The 16,971-nt window shown below is 36.1% G+C and overlaps 2 protein-coding genes across 2 annotated transcripts; one reads left to right on the top strand and one right to left on the bottom strand.

Moving 5' to 3' along the window:
* Positions 1-1,231: 1,231 nt before the first annotated feature.
* On the bottom strand, positions 1,232-15,784 carry LOC128990961 (gastrula zinc finger protein XlCGF58.1-like). The gene is made up of 2 exons (XM_054413639.1): positions 15,697-15,784; positions 1,232-4,121 (listed from the first exon to the last, which is right to left on the bottom strand). The coding sequence occupies exon 2, from the start codon at positions 3,902-3,904 to the stop codon at positions 1,826-1,828; it is 2,079 nt and encodes a 692-aa protein (XP_054269614.1). The 5' UTR covers positions 3,905-4,121; positions 15,697-15,784; the 3' UTR covers positions 1,232-1,825.
* On the top strand, positions 11,218-14,457 carry LOC128989543 (uncharacterized). Its single transcript, XM_054411442.1, has one exon. It carries the CDS (start codon positions 11,218-11,220, stop codon positions 14,455-14,457), a length of 3,240 nt encoding a protein of 1,079 aa, XP_054267417.1.
* Positions 15,785-16,971: the final 1,187 nt, after the last annotated feature.

Below are 16,971 nucleotides of genomic sequence, written 5' to 3'. Positions count from 1 at the left end.
ATGACCAGAATTGTAGTCACAGTAGTGGGCGACGATGATAACTACACGGCTGCGGGAGATGTTTATCTAGTGCCTATATTTGATGTCTCTAGTCTCCTCCTAAAATCACTCTTTTTGTTGGCACCCTACGCAACCCCTTAAACCAGCCTTGCATGTCTAGTACGGGGCTTAAGATAGGTGTTCCTAGTTCCTAAATATGACTGCAGAATTGTGAATGTCATGCAAGTGTTAGCATTAGTATCCTTCAGGGTGCACACCCTGCTGAAGTCAGCAGTTAGGAAAACGGTTTTGTACCTGACCCTTACCGATGAGTCAGTGCCAAAACATGCAGCCAGGAAAACCCCCCTTTGAGCTTTTTCTTTACGAATGGGACTGGTAAAACGTTGGTGTACTCAAAGACTGAGCGGTGTCATGTTTTTTATCTGTGGCCAGAGGACAGCATTGTAGAGTTTGAATCCTTTTGTAGTTCAGGTCTAGTGTACAACTCATGAGTAGTTCACTTGTCTGTAGCAGAATTAGGTGGGAAAGGTCCACAAAAAAAAAGAAGAAAAAATCACTGGTGTATTCGAGTGTTTTAAATCGTTTAGTTTTCTACTTGTTGCTTATTCAATGAATAAACTATTAGGCATAATAAATTATATCAAATCCATGGAGCTTGAATGTTTAAGCATTTTGCCCAAAGTTGTTTCTCTTCAAATGGTCAAAGCAAGATAATTGGGAAATGTGAAAAAAAGAACGTATATACATGACATATTTTATTTACAAACCAGTCTTCACATTGTGATGGCAGCAAAACAAAAAACAAATTATACTCTGTAATCTTTACATAACTTAACCTTTGGCAATTGTTTACTGGTAACTTAATGATATGGCAAGGGACATATCACAGAAAATGTCTTGACATTTGCAATATGCATAGAGTTAAACTTAAGTTTCATTCAAACATACCAATAATTAAAATATTTATTAAAAATCTTTATATAAATTTTATCAGGCTATTGTTCACAATTTAAATAGATTGAATTTGATAAATTGTAGATGTTAGGCCTATAAGCACAAAAACCAATTCAATTCTGTAACCAAACCAGAGGAAGTCTAACAAATTAATGTTATTGATTAAACCATGGTTAACAGTATTTCAGCACACTTTGCATGCAATTGAATTGCAAACTCATAACAGAAAGTATAACCATGTTTAACAAGTTCTTACATGGATAAAACAAGATAGAAGTAAGCTGATTTGAAGACATGTATTTCAGTAACAAAAATCTAACTACTTAACGTAATTTAAAACCTTATTAATTAATTAACATAAAAACATAACAAGTCCACTAAAAACCACAAACTACTCTGTCCTATAAGACATTTGGCAAAAACTGAAGGAACCTTTTTTATTATACTAACAAAAACATAACAATTTCTCAACTAATTGTTAAAATAAAATATTTTAAATCTCTGAGAAATCTATCAGTACCTACAGAAACTAAAATTTATAACCTCTTATACAACTAAGCAAGTATTAAGTTCTTGATATAAAGGTTAAAACAGTGTTTATAATTTTAAAAACAAAAACAGAACACAGAACAACTTGGTAAAAAAAAGTAATTTTATGTGGGTTTTAGAAGGAGTTAAATAAAACTTTAAAAACTTTTATAGAAATAAAATAATTATAGTTTCAAACACAAATCTTTTAACGTTCAAGCTAGAATTTATTGAGGGAGTCTTATGGCACACGATCGAGTCTTAAGCTGATATAAGTCAAAATACCCAAATAATTTAAATAATTTTCTTTGAGCTTAAAACTGACTGGACTAGAGAATGTCAATCACACTTCATCTTTTATCTTAGGATTCTTCCAGCCTCTGTGTCTTGACAGATGACACTGAAGTGAGTCTTTTCTCCTAGTTGAGAAACTGCAGAGAGAACATTTCAGGGGTTTATCTCCTGATTCATGTTTTAATCTGTGGCGTCTCAGCCTGGCTTTGTTGATGGTTCTGAATTTACAATCCTCACATTTGAAAGATCTCTCTTTTGTGTGATGCATCATAATGTGATATTTCAAACTGATCTTCTGTTTGGCTTCATAAGAGCAGTTCAAACATTTGAAACGCTTCTCTGCACGATGTGTCATCATATGTGACTCAAGTCTACCTTTGGTGAGCGATGTATGACCACATTCAGCACATTTAAATAGGTTCTCATATTTATGAATCAACATGTGTACTTTCAAACTTATTCCGTTCTTTCCTTTGTACGGACATTTATCACATTCAAAAGGCCGATGTTCCGAATGCTTTACTATGTGTCTGACTAGATTCTGCTTTGTCACTGTTCCATACCCACAAGTGGAGCAGATGAATTTCTCATCCCTCAAGTGAATTTTCGAGTGAGCTTCTAATACGTATTTGGTCTTGGCGCTGAAGTGGCACAACGGATGAGAACATCGGAACGGTTTTACATTGGAATGCACATTCATGTGATGCTTTAGTCCATTCTTGGAAGCAGAACTGAAGTTGCACTTCAAACACTTGAAAGGGCGAACGCCGGAATGTAAAGTCATGTGCATTCTCAGATTACTTTTCTGTTTGCAGGTGTAATCACACTCGGAGCATTTAAAAGGAGAGTCTCCGGAATGTGTCAAGATGTGCTGGTTCAGTAAAAATCTGGTGTACGCACTATAATCACAATAGGGACATGGGAAGGGTCTTTCCCTGTCTTTAGTGTGTGTCGTCATGTGGATGGTTAGGTAACATTTTCGGATGCCGCTGTAGTTGCACAAAGGGCATTTGAATTTCCTGATATTGTTATGTCTGTTGATATGTTTCATCAGTTCATTCTTTGTTTTTGCACTGTAGTCACACATATTACAATGGAAAGGCCTGTCATCACTGTGATAGGCCATGTGATTGGTTAGATTCTGTCTTGTAGCAGCTCGAAAATCACACAATTCACACTTAAAAGGTTTATAACCAGCATGCATCAACATGTGAGGTTTCAATTTGCACTTCTGCTTGCACCGATAATCGCACAAACGGCATTTAAATGGTTTATAATCGTCATGTATCAACATGTGAGATCTTAATGCAGAGTTAAAGTTTGAACTGTACCCGCAGATTTTGCATTCGTATGGCTTTTTACCCTCATGCAGTAGCTTGTGCTGATGAAGACTTTGTCGGTTCGCAGTACTATAGTTACAATCATCACATTTCAGAGGTTTTTCTCCAGCATGCGAAAGTAAGTGCATCGTCAGGCTTTTCTTCTGTTTTGCGGAATAGTCACATAACACACATTGGTATCGAGGAGGTCCTATATGGTTTTTCATGTGAGATACCAGATTCTTCTTTGAAGAAGTAGCGTATGAACAGTCATTACACTTAAATGGTAATTTTTCAATTGGATTTCCCTTCTTCATTTTACAAAAATATTTCATGTGACATATCAAATTCTTTTTAACAGTTGTGCCGTATTTGCAGTTTGTGCATTTCAACGGAAGTTTCTCCATAGGATTGGTATCTACCACTGAAGCTTTGCTGCTATTTTTCAATTCAGAAGGTAATAGTTGTAAATTTTTGATTGGCAAAGGCAGGGTTTCATAACCAAAAGAGTTCTCACTCTGGTTTTCATTTTTAATACCAGACACTACGTCATCAAACTCGGTTTTCTCTAAATTAGTTTGGCAAAAAATAGTAGCCCTATCATGTTTGCTTTGAACAATGATTCCACTGTTATCAAATTCATGAATGTTGTCTTCTACTTTTATATTTGTTATGTAACATTCTTCTTTCACTTCTTGTTTTATAAACCCAGTTAATATATTTATATTTTGATAATCTTTTATAGTATTAGACAATTCTTTGGTATTATCTTTGGTTAAGCCTATATAACATACCGGATCAGTCTCCATTCTATCGCTTATTATATATGGACTATATGTAATATATATTATTTGGCATCAGGTAACTATTCTATTAATAATATGTCAACACTTAGTCATTATTATGCATGAAAGTGAGCACATTATAGTGTTTGAGTTCTAATTGTTGAATAGTCTTGGTATTATATGATTTAAAACATCGTCTTGTGCTTTCCTCTATTTTTCAAAAGCCGACATATGACTTGACCTGAAAAATTAAATTGATGAAAATCTACCCATTGAAAGGTGTGATGCCCTTCATACAAGCTAAGCTAGTATATAATAGTCTATGGTGCTACTCACATACCATAAAAAAACTTCTACCACTAAGTAGCCTACTTTTAAAATAATTAGGTTGGTAGGTCAACACTGTTCATTAAGGTTTTTATCAATGGCCTAAACTTAAATTAGACCAGCAGAAATGAGACAATAGCACATCCAAATGTGCTGTAACCTTCAAACTGAATGGAAAATTAGCATTTGATGTCTTGATTAAAACACAGAATTTGATGTTAAAGCAAAATCAGAAAACTCAAAAAAATAAAAGAACCTAGAGGCCTGACCGTAAAATTAATTATTATATTTAAATCTAATGCCCTAACATTCCAAAGAACGTTGTCAACATTTGAATTGATTTTAATTTTAAGTTTTGATATAGCCTACACTAAAAAACCTGTGACACAGAGATTCAGAAGTTCTGCAAAAAGAAAAATAGAGGATTGATCGTTATAGACCGTTGTCGCAGCAATTAATGGATTGCTGAAATACTACCCGGTGGAAGTCCAGCCCCCAAAACAGAGAAGAAGGCCTAACTATTGTTAACATTATTAGTGCGGTCGACATGCATAAACATGAAAGTTATATCTATTTCAATGTAAAGCAATAGCGGGAATTCCCGTCATCAACACTCATGTTAAGTAAATTTTTGTTTGTTGTTATCCCATCAAGAAGTAAATTATTTAATTACGGTGTTAATTAGGTACGCACACATGTGACATTACTGTCTGATAAGTTATTTAAATTATTATACCATTAATAAATTTTCCCAGTTAAGCTATATCAATTCTACTTCATAATTATTTATGTACGGTACAAGTTTTAGCAAGTACCGGTATGATGCAGATAAAATTCTTTTTGCTCCCCCTGTGAATAAGTTATGTTGAGAAAATATTGTTTTTGTCAAAAGGTTAATTTGTAGCTTGATGTGTACATTATTATGTACACATTATTATTATAATGTGTACATTAAATCTATGGATCACTTTTGGTTTTCAAACTACATAATCAAGAATATTATACACTACATATCTACACCCCTCTCCACTGTATTTAATAGTTGTCTCCGTAATGGCTATTTTCCTGACAAACTTAAAGTCTCAAAAGTAACTCCAATTTATAAAAAGGAAAGGGTCACAAGAATCCATGTCAAAACTATCGCCCAATCTCGATAGTACCAATCTTATCTAAGGCCTTTGAAGCTCTCACGTTAAAACAGTTAAATAACTTTTTTGACTCTAATAACTTGATGACTGATTCTCAATTTGGGTTTAGAGCTGGCAGATCAACTACGATGGCAGTCTCTCACATTTCCAATTATATTATTAATGCTTTTGAAAATAAAAATACTGTTTCCATGCTTCTTTTTGATTTAACAAAAGCTTTCGACTGCATCCCGTTTGACATCTTGCTAGCTAAACTCAAATTCTATGGACTTAGCAAAAACACAATAGAAATGCTTGAATCATATCTGTTTAATAGGAAGCAATATGTTAGTGTGGAGGGTAAAAACTCAACATTGACCACAATTAAAGCAGGAGTTCCGCAGGGCTCGGTCCTAGGCCCTTTCCTTTTTATAATCGCAGTAAATGATCTTCCATGTAACACTCCTATCGAATGTGTAATTTACGCAGACGATACCACAATTTTTACTTCTGATAAAGACCAAACAAAGCTCTCAGAAGCTCTTTCTAAAGCAGAAAAGAGTGTTTTAAACTGGTTTTCTGCAAATAAACTGTCTGTAATCAATCCAAGACCCAGAAAATTGATTTCTCACTCTCTATTAAACAATCAGACCACTCAGTAAAAAATCTTGGCTTCCACCTCGATAGTAAATTAAACTGGAAAACTCACATCACAAATTTAAGCAAAAAACTATCGAGAGTTTCATGTTTATTCTGGAAACTCAAGCCTTTTGTCGATATTGAATATCTCAAACTAGCCTATTTTGGGCTGTTTCAATCCCATATTCAATATGGAATCCAACTTTGGGGCCATTCCCCCTTTGTTCATGAGCTTTTACTAATACAAAAAGAAGTCATCCGCACAATGTTAGGGACTGACCCTGCGGAGCACTGCAAACCACTTTTTATCAAACTAAACATTTTCACAATCATTAACTTATACACTACAATGTACTTATATACACTAAAGCTAATCTCAATGAGTTTTCCACCGGGCAGAATTACCATTCCCACCATACACGAGGTAAGGAACAACTGGATATACCACATCACAGGCTAGCCATCACAGGTAATTCTTTCAAACTTCACTGTGTGAAATGTTATAATAAGCTGCCTGAGCCTCTTCAGGCAGACAGCCTATCTCTTTCTCTTTTCAAATCCAAAATTCATAACTGGCTTGTAGCAAATCCGTTCTATTCAGTCAAGGACTTTTTGAAACATAAAATTACAATGGAATCATTCATAGGCCTACTGTAAGTTAGGAATTCTCAATCTTTGTTAGCTATAGATATAACATACTTGTTGATATTTTGTTTAATGTAATTTGACAATGCCTATATTCCTGTGTACAACCTGGTCAACGGCAATAAACTTTCTTATTCTTATTATTGACAAGGTTGATGATCTATTCAGCACTAAACCACTAAGTTATGGGTCTGTTTCTGGATCAAGTAGGGCTAAAGCTAAAATTGAGTTAGTAGAAGAGAAACAATAGATACTTTTACTGGTGGCTTTGGATTGCAAAACCAAAAGATTTGTAAACCAAATAAGACATAAAACCATCAGACAGTTTTGTATCTGTTTTCTTTGACTAGATATATTATTTGTATTTTTGCTGCACTTTTGCATAGCATTTTAAATTTAGTTAATGGGTTTGACTAAGACTAATGTTGCCTAAATTGTTGCAAGTATTCGTTGTCTTTACAAACTGTCTTTGCTTAAGTTACATGATTCAAAAATACTAAAAAGGACTAGGTTATGTTCCCAAGGCCTAAGGCCAACTCTTCAAGAATATTTATTTTAATGAAATACATACATGAGCAAGGCTTTATTTATTACAGTTAGGCTACATGCTGTAGGCCCCCTACTTAGCATGTAAATGATTTCCTTCTAGTGGTGGTACACATAAAGTAGTCCTTGCTGATGTATTTTTGGTTTACATTTACCCTATCATAAGACGGTGAGCACTTTTTCGTCTAAAAACGCCGTGCGATTTCGCGACTATCGTTCGTTACTCTATCGAATCACAACATCATCTATACAGTACACGGCGTTTTTGTACAAAAATTTTCTCACCTCATAAGACAATGTAGCCACCAATATGAAACCCAATATAAACCAATATGAACCAATATGAATATGTAGCTCATGAGCCACCAATATGAAACCCTCCCTCCCCCCCCTGTGGGAATTTATGACTTATACTTTTTTTGTTGGTATTACCTACCTGATTAAGAATTCAGTTGTTTGCCTCTTATAAATTACAGCGTATTCCGGAAAATAAAGAAAAACTGTTAAATTTAAAAACTGTTTTATTTAAATTACATAAGGGTAGCCTGCGTTAATTACTGGTGAAATATTTTTTATGGACTTCTTCAGTATGTATTCAAAGGCTTCAAATGAAAATAAAAAAGTTAGTAAAATACCCCCGCTGCAGCAAACCTGTAGGCAATGCGGATTTCAAATTGGCCTGAATTGCAATTAAATCTATTTAAATAACATTAGATTTAACGAGTACCTCTAGGAAAGAAATTTTAAGAGATTCTATTTCAATTAAATAAATTTTATTGAGCAATTTTTGACGTAAATTTTACTGGAATGTAAGATTCCAGTAAAATTAACATTTAAAACTTCGTTTTCCTCGTATCGAAATCGGATTTGCGACAATAATTTTCTTTTTAAATCTCTTTAAAATAATGTGCTGATTGATATGGGTTGCCTTTTAAAAAAATTAAGTTACTCTTAGCAACCCTGTTTGTAGGGGGGGGGGGGGGGTGAATTTCAAAATATCACCAAAAAAGAACCTTATATTACCCTAGAAACGTGTAGGCCTATTGATGCTTGTTTGAATTTATGCATATTTGTGCTGAGACCATTCATTATTTAGCAGGTTAACCCGTTGTTCCTTATTTTTACCATTAGCTAGGATTTTTTTCCAATCCCGTGGGATCTTGATTTTGGACCTCTCATTAAAAACGTTTCTCCAAAACCCCTTCTCCCTTTCAATGTTTTTAATAGATACATGTAAATAGGTATCCGTAATAAAGTCCTGCTGAATTTCGGAAAACGGCTTAAGGCAATCTGTGCTAGTTCACCAGAGGTTTCTGGAATATTAGTAAGAACCTAAAAGTAAGCCATACCGTCAATTACATACATACATTCTTCAATCTTGGAAGGTTCGTCTACTATATACCCTTGTTCTCCAAAGTATGGATCAGTTTGGCCTTTTCTGTTTTTGTTGGGCATCCATCGGTAGTGGTTAATGCCCATGGTTCTGGATCTAATGGGTATGTCATCAGCTTCTCAAGGTTAATATCACGTTCCTGGGACAGCAGTAAAACTCCAGAAAAATATTTCTTTTAGCTCACATCTCAACTAACCTGTTTGCATGCAGCTTTCCCTAGATTATCTACATTGAGTAAATTGTCTTCCACCGATTCGGGTACAGGTCTTCCAGAAGATAAACAGACCATCTAGGAATTCTGATCACGGTTTTCAACTTCAAGCAGAATAATGCATTGTTCAAAAGCATCAAGTACTTGCAAAATACTTTGATCACTTCGTTTCATTTCATTTGTTTGCATGTCACTGTGAGAACAATCTGATGACTTCACCATACCTACTTGCATTTTCAAATTCTAACTAGCTGTGGGCCCGTCCTACGCACAGGAATCAACTAATCAAATCAAATAAAACTAAAAAATCTATACTAACGGACCCATGCTGCACAGCAGCGTTAAAATAAATATCATATCCGAGAAATAATCAAATTTGTGATTTTTGATTGTGTAATACAGTATCTTAAACTTAACTGATTCAAACGATCAATAGCTCAAATTAAAGCCTATAATTTACTGATTATTTTTAGTCTAAAGCATATAAAAAACGTAAACAATGTACTCGAGCTATTGATATTCAATCATAGAAAAACCTTATATTTTTGTTTATGTTGGATGTTCACCTTGCGTTTGCTTGAAACCCGTCCGATTTGAATAACTAATATCTTATATGCAAGCTGGTATTTCACTAAAGGTTCTTAGACCAAAATATATAGGGTACAATTATAAATGGTAAAATAGCGTACAATTTAAATTGAAATACGAATTAAGAAATATATCAAATCTATGTTTTTTGGTCGAGTAATAAAGTAGATAAATATACAATGATGCTTGATGTGAAATATATTTGTGCATACTACCAATTTAAGACCTCAATCATGAAGATCGGACGTGTAGAAGAGCCAAAGAAACTCGGAAAAGAAAAAAAAACAAATTTAACTCCCTTTAGAAATACATGGGGGGCAAATTTTATTTATGTATAAGCCGAGTGGGACTGTCGATAAATATATACTGATGCTTGATGTGAAATCTGTGTGTGCATACCTTCAATTTGAGACCTCAATAATGAAAATCGGGTGGGTAGAAGCGCCAAACGCACTCTGTTCAAGACTTTTCCCCCTTGATCTGCATTTAACATGTGTATATTTATTTATCATATGTTATTTTTTCTTTCTGTTTACTTTTTCATTACATTGTTTTTATTGCTCAAGTCAACATGGTTTCTTTTTTATAATTTTAATTTTACCATTTCCCAATCCAACATTTGGTCCTAATTCGCAGCCGGATGAAAACCTGGTAACTATATTCATTCCTTGTTAACATTACCCCATTTATAATCTAAATGTTCTACTCAGTTCCCTTACAGTCCACTACTAATCTGTTGTTTTTGAATTTTACCTTATTATAATGTTTTTGGATTCAGATGAACAAATGAACTCTTTACTTACTTAAAATATTATTATTATTGGTGTCAATCAAAACAAGTTCAAGTTAAATTGATTATAAACTTTTTGTGCACAGCCTTATACATGCCTTCTTCTAGTTAAAGACTATATTGAAAGAAACTTATGATCTATATCTTTGATGTACAATTCATCTTTTTTACTTCATCCTGAGATTATGTGTGTGCTCAAGACTTTTTTATATTGTGTATGCTGCTGGTAAATTTTGTGTTCTACTACTACAATGGCTCCTAAAACTTCTGATTTTAAGTCATCCACCTACACTCGCTCAACATCTATAATTAAAACTCGTTTTAATAAACTTAAAGATACTGTTGATGAATACTCTACCTCAACGGAACAACTCACCCCTATTCAAATTAAACAACTAAATGCTCATTTAAATGAAATTCGTAAAAGAAAAGAAGAATTCGACAACAATGTGCAACGGGTTTTAATCTTAGAAGAGGATCCTATCTCTGACGAGACATTGTCTCAAGACCTGGATGAAATTGAAAGTTTATTTTCTCATATCGTGGCTACTATTGAGTTCTTAATGTCCCATCCTGAACCTTCAAATTCTGCTATCTTAAGTGACTCTTCTTCCGTTTCTCTTCACCAAACACCGATTTCGCAAGCAGTACGCCTTCCAAAATTGGATTTACAAAAATTCTCCGGTGACCCACTAACTTGGACAAGTTTTATAAATTTGTTTGATACTGCAATACACCACAACACATCGCTTTCCAGTGTCATGAAATTTCAGTAGGTACCTCTTAAGTGTACTTAACGGAGAACCCCTCGACTTAGTCAAAAGTTTGAATCTTACTGAAGCTAACTATTTGGTTGCATATAATCTCCTCCGTGATAGATATCACAATGAACGCCGCTTACAATCTTTGCACCTCAATCACATTTTGGACCTTCCTACCATTAATGCATTTACTATAACAGGACTTCGCCATTTTGTAAATTGTTTCACTGAACACACGCAAGCTTTAAAAGCTTTGGAATGTGACATTACAAATAATAATCCCCTTCTCTCCGCACTGCTCCTGCGTAAGATGGATGCTGATTTACGCAAAAAGCTTGAAATGTTCCGGTCTTCAACCGAAAATCAACCGAATTCTCACTCACTTCCCGAGGCCAAAGATATAATAAAATATCTGAACACTGAATGCTCTCAGGCTGAGGATGCAAATCTACACAGCGCTCCCACACTGAATAAAATTAATAACACTTTTGCTCATGCACCCAAAGACACTACACAAAAGCAAGTACAATTTCGCTCAAGAAACGTTGCTATGGCCACGACCCACACTTCCCCCCATCAGTCATCTCACTCAACAGGCATTAAAAAACCGACTCATTGGCAGTGTTTTGCATGTAACTCAAACGAACACAAGATCTATGCCTGCAGTGTGTTCCAAAATAAATCTCCGCATGAGCGACATAACCTCGTCAAAGAAAATCATCGCTGTGTCTCGTGTCTAGGCCATCATAACCTCAAAGATTGCCATTCACAGACTTCATGTCGTACATGTAACAAGAAACATCACACTTTGTTACATTTCCCTGCACCTCTTGTTGATCAAAATCATTTTAAGCCTGTCAATGCAAATGTGAGTTACCCACATGAGCCTACTCAAACCTCAATGACGTCAACTTCACAAGATCACTCTCAGCCACCTTTTAAAAGCTCCACTATACTTTTAGGAACTTTTTTGATAAAGGTCACTTCAGGTCAAGGCACATCTCATGTGTTCCGTGCCTTACTTGACTCCGGTTCCATGTGTGACTTAATCACTGAACGAGCAGCTCAACTTTTAAACGCTCGACGCTACAAGTCAAATGTTCAACTTTCTGGACTTGGCCAAAATGCAGCTAAGAGTAATGGGCAAACTTACCTCAATCTTGAAACTCTTTCTGGATTTCTCATATCTCCGCAACATCCAATGCTCATTTTAGACAAATTGACTGTCGACTTACCTCGTGTTCCAGTCTCTCCGGAAGTGTTATCGCTCACTAAACGGTTTTGTCTAGCTGATCCATCATTTCACCTGCCAGGACGCATTGATATCGTGCTTGGTTGCTCTCTCTTCCCTAAGTTACTAACTCATGAAAATTACTCTCTTGGCCAACATATGCCCCACGTAATAGGAACTCATTTTGGATACATCGTGATGGGTTCTGCACCCTGTGAAATACCCACAAATTCCACACCACAATGTTCAAACTTAATCAGTCACACCATCTCCCTTCATTCATCTAATGATGTTGACCTTCATTCCTCACTTCAGCGATTCTGGACTCAGGAAGAACTTCCAAATTGTCAAAAGAAAACTGAAGAAGAAGAACTCTGCGACGCAAACTTCGAGTCTACGCACACCAGAGACTCTGAAGGACGATACATCGTTCGTCTTCCCTTCAAGGAAGCTCACCCCCCTCTTGGAGCGTCTCAACCGCTTGCTGAACGCAGATTCCACTCTCTCGAGCGAAAATTCGCAGTCCAACCCCGCTTCTCTCAGATTTACCACGACTTCATAGATGATTACATCTCTCTTGACCATATGACCATATGTCAAGATTCCCTTCTTCCCTCTTCACACTACTTTCTCCCTCATCATGGGGTTCTTAAAGAGAGTAGTAGTACAACCAAACTCCGAACAGTAGTTGATGCTAGTGCAAAAACAAGCACAGGGGTTTCTCTCAATGACATTCTGCTTACTGGACGCAAGCTCCAATCCAATATTTGTGACATACTTATGCATTTTAGAAGACACAATATTGTTTTTTCTTGTGATATTCGTCAAATGTATCGACAGATCCAAATACATCCTGACGATAGAAAATTTCAACTCATCCTTTGGCGTGAAACTTCCTCTCAACCTCTTACTGCCTACCAGCTGAACACCGTGACGTATGGTATGAATAGCTCTCCTTACCTAGCAATAAAGACTCTTCACCCACTCGCTGACGACGAAGGTGACTACTTTCCCGAGGCAGCGCAATTACTAAGAATGCAAACCTACGTTGACGACATCATCACTGGTGCGGATACTGAGGAAACAGCCTTGAAACTTCAAGATCAATTGGTCAACCTGTTACGAAGAGGAGGATTTGAATTACGTAAATGGGTCTCCAACTCTGATCGTCTTCTACAAGCTTTCCCCAAAGAGCATCTTGAGACTCCCGTCTTTCTCCAAGATTCTGAACAGCCACACTTCACAATACTTGGCCTACATTGGTCTCCCCACTCTGACTGCTTCACTCACAACCTTAACTTCCCTATGGACCCTCATCCATCAAAACGTTCGATCTTGAGCATCATAGCAAAAATCTACGATCCATGTGGATTTCTCGCTCCATGCATCATGCAAGCAAAATGTTTTATGCAGTTACTATGGACCACAGGCTTATCCTGGGATGATCCCCTGCCCACTAACCTCGCCGAAAAATGGCATTCATTCCTAATCGATACTCAATATTTATCTCAAATTTCTATTCCTCGAGCGTTACAGTTTTCCCTGTCATGCACCGTAGAATTACATGGCTTCGCAGATGCGTCAGAGAGTGGCTACGCTGCTGTCGTATATTTCCGCTGTCAGATGTCTAATGGTGACACCATCATTCACCCAATAATCTCAAAGACTCGTGTCTCTCCTCTCAAAAGAGTAACTCTTCCTCGCCTTGAGCTTTGTGCTGCTCATCTTCTCGCGCAATTAGTAGCACATTGTCATTCTCTCTTCTCAGATAAAATTGCCATCAAAAATATCTATCTATGGAGTGACTCCTCGATAGTCTTGACATGGTTACGGACTCCACCCTACAAACTCAAGACATATGTAGCCAACAGGGTTTCTCAAACTCAAGAACTTGTTCCCATCGACTCTTGGCGACACATATCAAGTACTGATAATACTGCAGACTGTGCGTCAAGAGGAATTTCTGCTTCCCTACTTGTCAATCATCCACTCTGGTGGACAGGCCCTCCTTGGCTTAAGCTCCCCACTTGTCATTGGCCTACCTCGCACTTCATTCCTGAGGACCTTTCTTCGTCAGAAGAAATCAAGAAGACACCTTTAGTTGTTCTTACATCAGCTCCTCAAAAGGAGTGGGAACTTCTTTCTGCCTACTCATCGTGGAACAAACTCCAACGCATTGTCGCTCTTCTAAACCGCTTCATTCACACTTGTCGTCATCAAAATGACCGTCTCAGTGGTCCTCTCTCATCGTCTGAAATCTCCAAAGCTCTCTCAAGATCTTCCATCATGTTCCACAAGCCACCTTTGCAGATGAAATAGTGTCCCTCCAAAAGAAGCGTGACTGCTCCACCAGACTACAACGTGAAACACCATTTCTTGATTCTGGTTAAAGCACTTCGTTGCTTTAAGGCGGGCAGTATGTTCAAGACTTTTCCCCCTTGATCTGCATTTAACATGTGTATATTTATTTATCATATGTTATTTTTTCTTTCTGTTTACTTTTTCATTACATTGTTTTTATTGCTCAAGTCAACATGGTTTCTTTTTTATAATTTTAATTTTACCATTTCCCAATCCAACACACTCGGAAAAGAAAAACCAAATTTAACTCCCATAAGAAATACATGGGGAGAAAATGTCGTTTACGTATAAGCCGAGTGGGACTGTAGAAAAATATATGCCGATGCTTGATGTGCAATCTGTACGTTAATACCTTCAATTTGAGACCTCAATCATGAAAATCAGTCGGGTAAAAGAGCCAAACGAAATTGGAAAAAAAACAATTTTTTTTTATGTATATATATTCTAACTACGGTATCATGATATTTTCGTGTTTTCTGGAACAAGCTGTAATTCACAAGAGGCAAAGGCCTAAAATCTTAAAGTACGTGTCAATACAAGCACAAAATTGTATATTTCAAATATTCCCACCAGGGGGGAGGGGGGGTAGACCAGCCTCCTCCGCTCTAATGTATAGATCATTTGGCAAATACATGCAATTTATCTTTTCGAGGAGTACTGTCATTCAGGATACTGAAGTAGACAGCTCATCTATATGGATCAGCTGTCGCCAATTTTTTATTAAAAAAGAATGTGTATGAGCCAGTCACAGAATGTGATAGGCCTAGTGTCTAAAATTCTATTTTCTACCTTATTTGATGTTGCTGACATAGTTGATGGGTCCATTAAATCACTTATAATGAATTCACCAGCTTGGACTAATTTGATCAAAGCTGGGGATAAGTTAAGTTAAAAATTCAATTCAAGGCATTTGTTGATTCATCACAACTTAACTTTACTTATTATTCGGATCATGCTAGAGCTAGACCTGATTCTGAGTACTCTATTTAATAAACTCCTTATCACGAATGAAGGACTTAACTTAATAACTTAACTTAAGCTTAACTTATTGTAACAATGTGATAAGGAATGTATTGTAACCTGAAATAATATTTGATTGTGGATGTGGAGTAACAAAGTCAAACCGCTTTGAAAATTATTTTAAGCTATAAGTTAGTCTTGTAAGTTAAAGTGATTTGATTGAACTACCAAACTTACCTTAGGCTAATATATAATTAATTCAATTTTTTTTTTAGGCCTATTACTGGATCAAATGGACTATAGAAATTTGTAATTTTCTTATACTTGGTTTTGTGTAATTAGTAAAACCTACAATGTCTACTTACTTACTTACTTGACACTTGGTATTGGAATTGGAAGTAGAACAACTTAGACTAGACTAGTAGAACTGAACCATTGACTATGTCAATGAAATGACTGAACTGAACTGCAAAAAAAAAACCAATGGCAATATCATCGCGAGCGTTTCAGGGCAGGAATTGGACTAGCCTACTGCGCATGCGCCAGAAAGAACCAATTCAGTTGTATTTGGTCTTCAACGAGTCGACTCATGAGTCATAACTTACTAGTTCAGTTTAGTTTCAGTTCTGCTGTTAGCTACCACCATGACGATTGACGACTTCAGTCAAGTCAGTCGTCTCTGTCACCCCCATCATCCGTTGCATTTTAAGTATTCGGTACTTTTACTGACTATGGGAATGGACTAAAAATTGGGTTTTCCAATTTTTTACCCTAAAAACATTGTTTTTTATTTTTCAAGTTATTTTGTGGTACTTGACAAAATTAATAATTTAAACTTAATATGTTCAGAATATACCGTGAATATTCCAGAGTTTTTCCAGAATATTCTGAGAATGTTCTCCAGATTTCTATATAAAAATTTTCTTAGAATATTTTTGTTGAGTGAACTGAGTATATATTCAAGGAAATTGACTGGTATGTTGAGAATGATCTCAAACATTTTGGAAAATTCTAGGAATTCCTATTATTTTTCATGTTATATTTAAATGTTATACGGTATATACAAGTGAGTTAACAAATTTTTAGATTTTCTCGAACTTGATGTTGGCAGATGTTGTTTGCAGTCCATGCCCTGGAATTTGAGTGAAGCAGAATCATTGCAATTATCAGTGTTGGGAAGTAGCGCGCTACAAGTAGCGACGCTACAGTAGCGCGCTACTTTTTTTGTAGCGTTAGCTGTAGCGTCGCTACTTTTAAGATTTTGTAGCTTTAGCTGTAGCTAGCTACATTTTTAAAGTAGTTGTAGCGGAATTTTAGCTACTTTTCTCGCTACATTAACATTGTTTGAGATAGTGATTTTTACCATAACCTCAACCTTACGTGAAACAACATCTTTCAAACTGAGATTTTCAAAACAATTAGGCCTACTTTCTTGGCTTCATACAGCTGGTTGCAGCCGTTTCATTCCCTATTACAACGCTGTGTGGACATGGAGGCCATCAAATGAGTGTT

Source organism: Macrosteles quadrilineatus, unplaced genomic scaffold, assembly GCF_028750875.1.
Source record: "Macrosteles quadrilineatus isolate MER2022 unplaced genomic scaffold, UCM_ALF_1.0 Scaffold_3__2_contigs__length_128488019, whole genome shotgun sequence".
NCBI classification, from domain to species: Eukaryota; Metazoa; Arthropoda; class Insecta; order Hemiptera; family Cicadellidae; genus Macrosteles; species Macrosteles quadrilineatus.
Note: the sequence above shows the minus strand (reverse complement) of the source record. Positions and strands in the feature narration are given on the sequence as shown.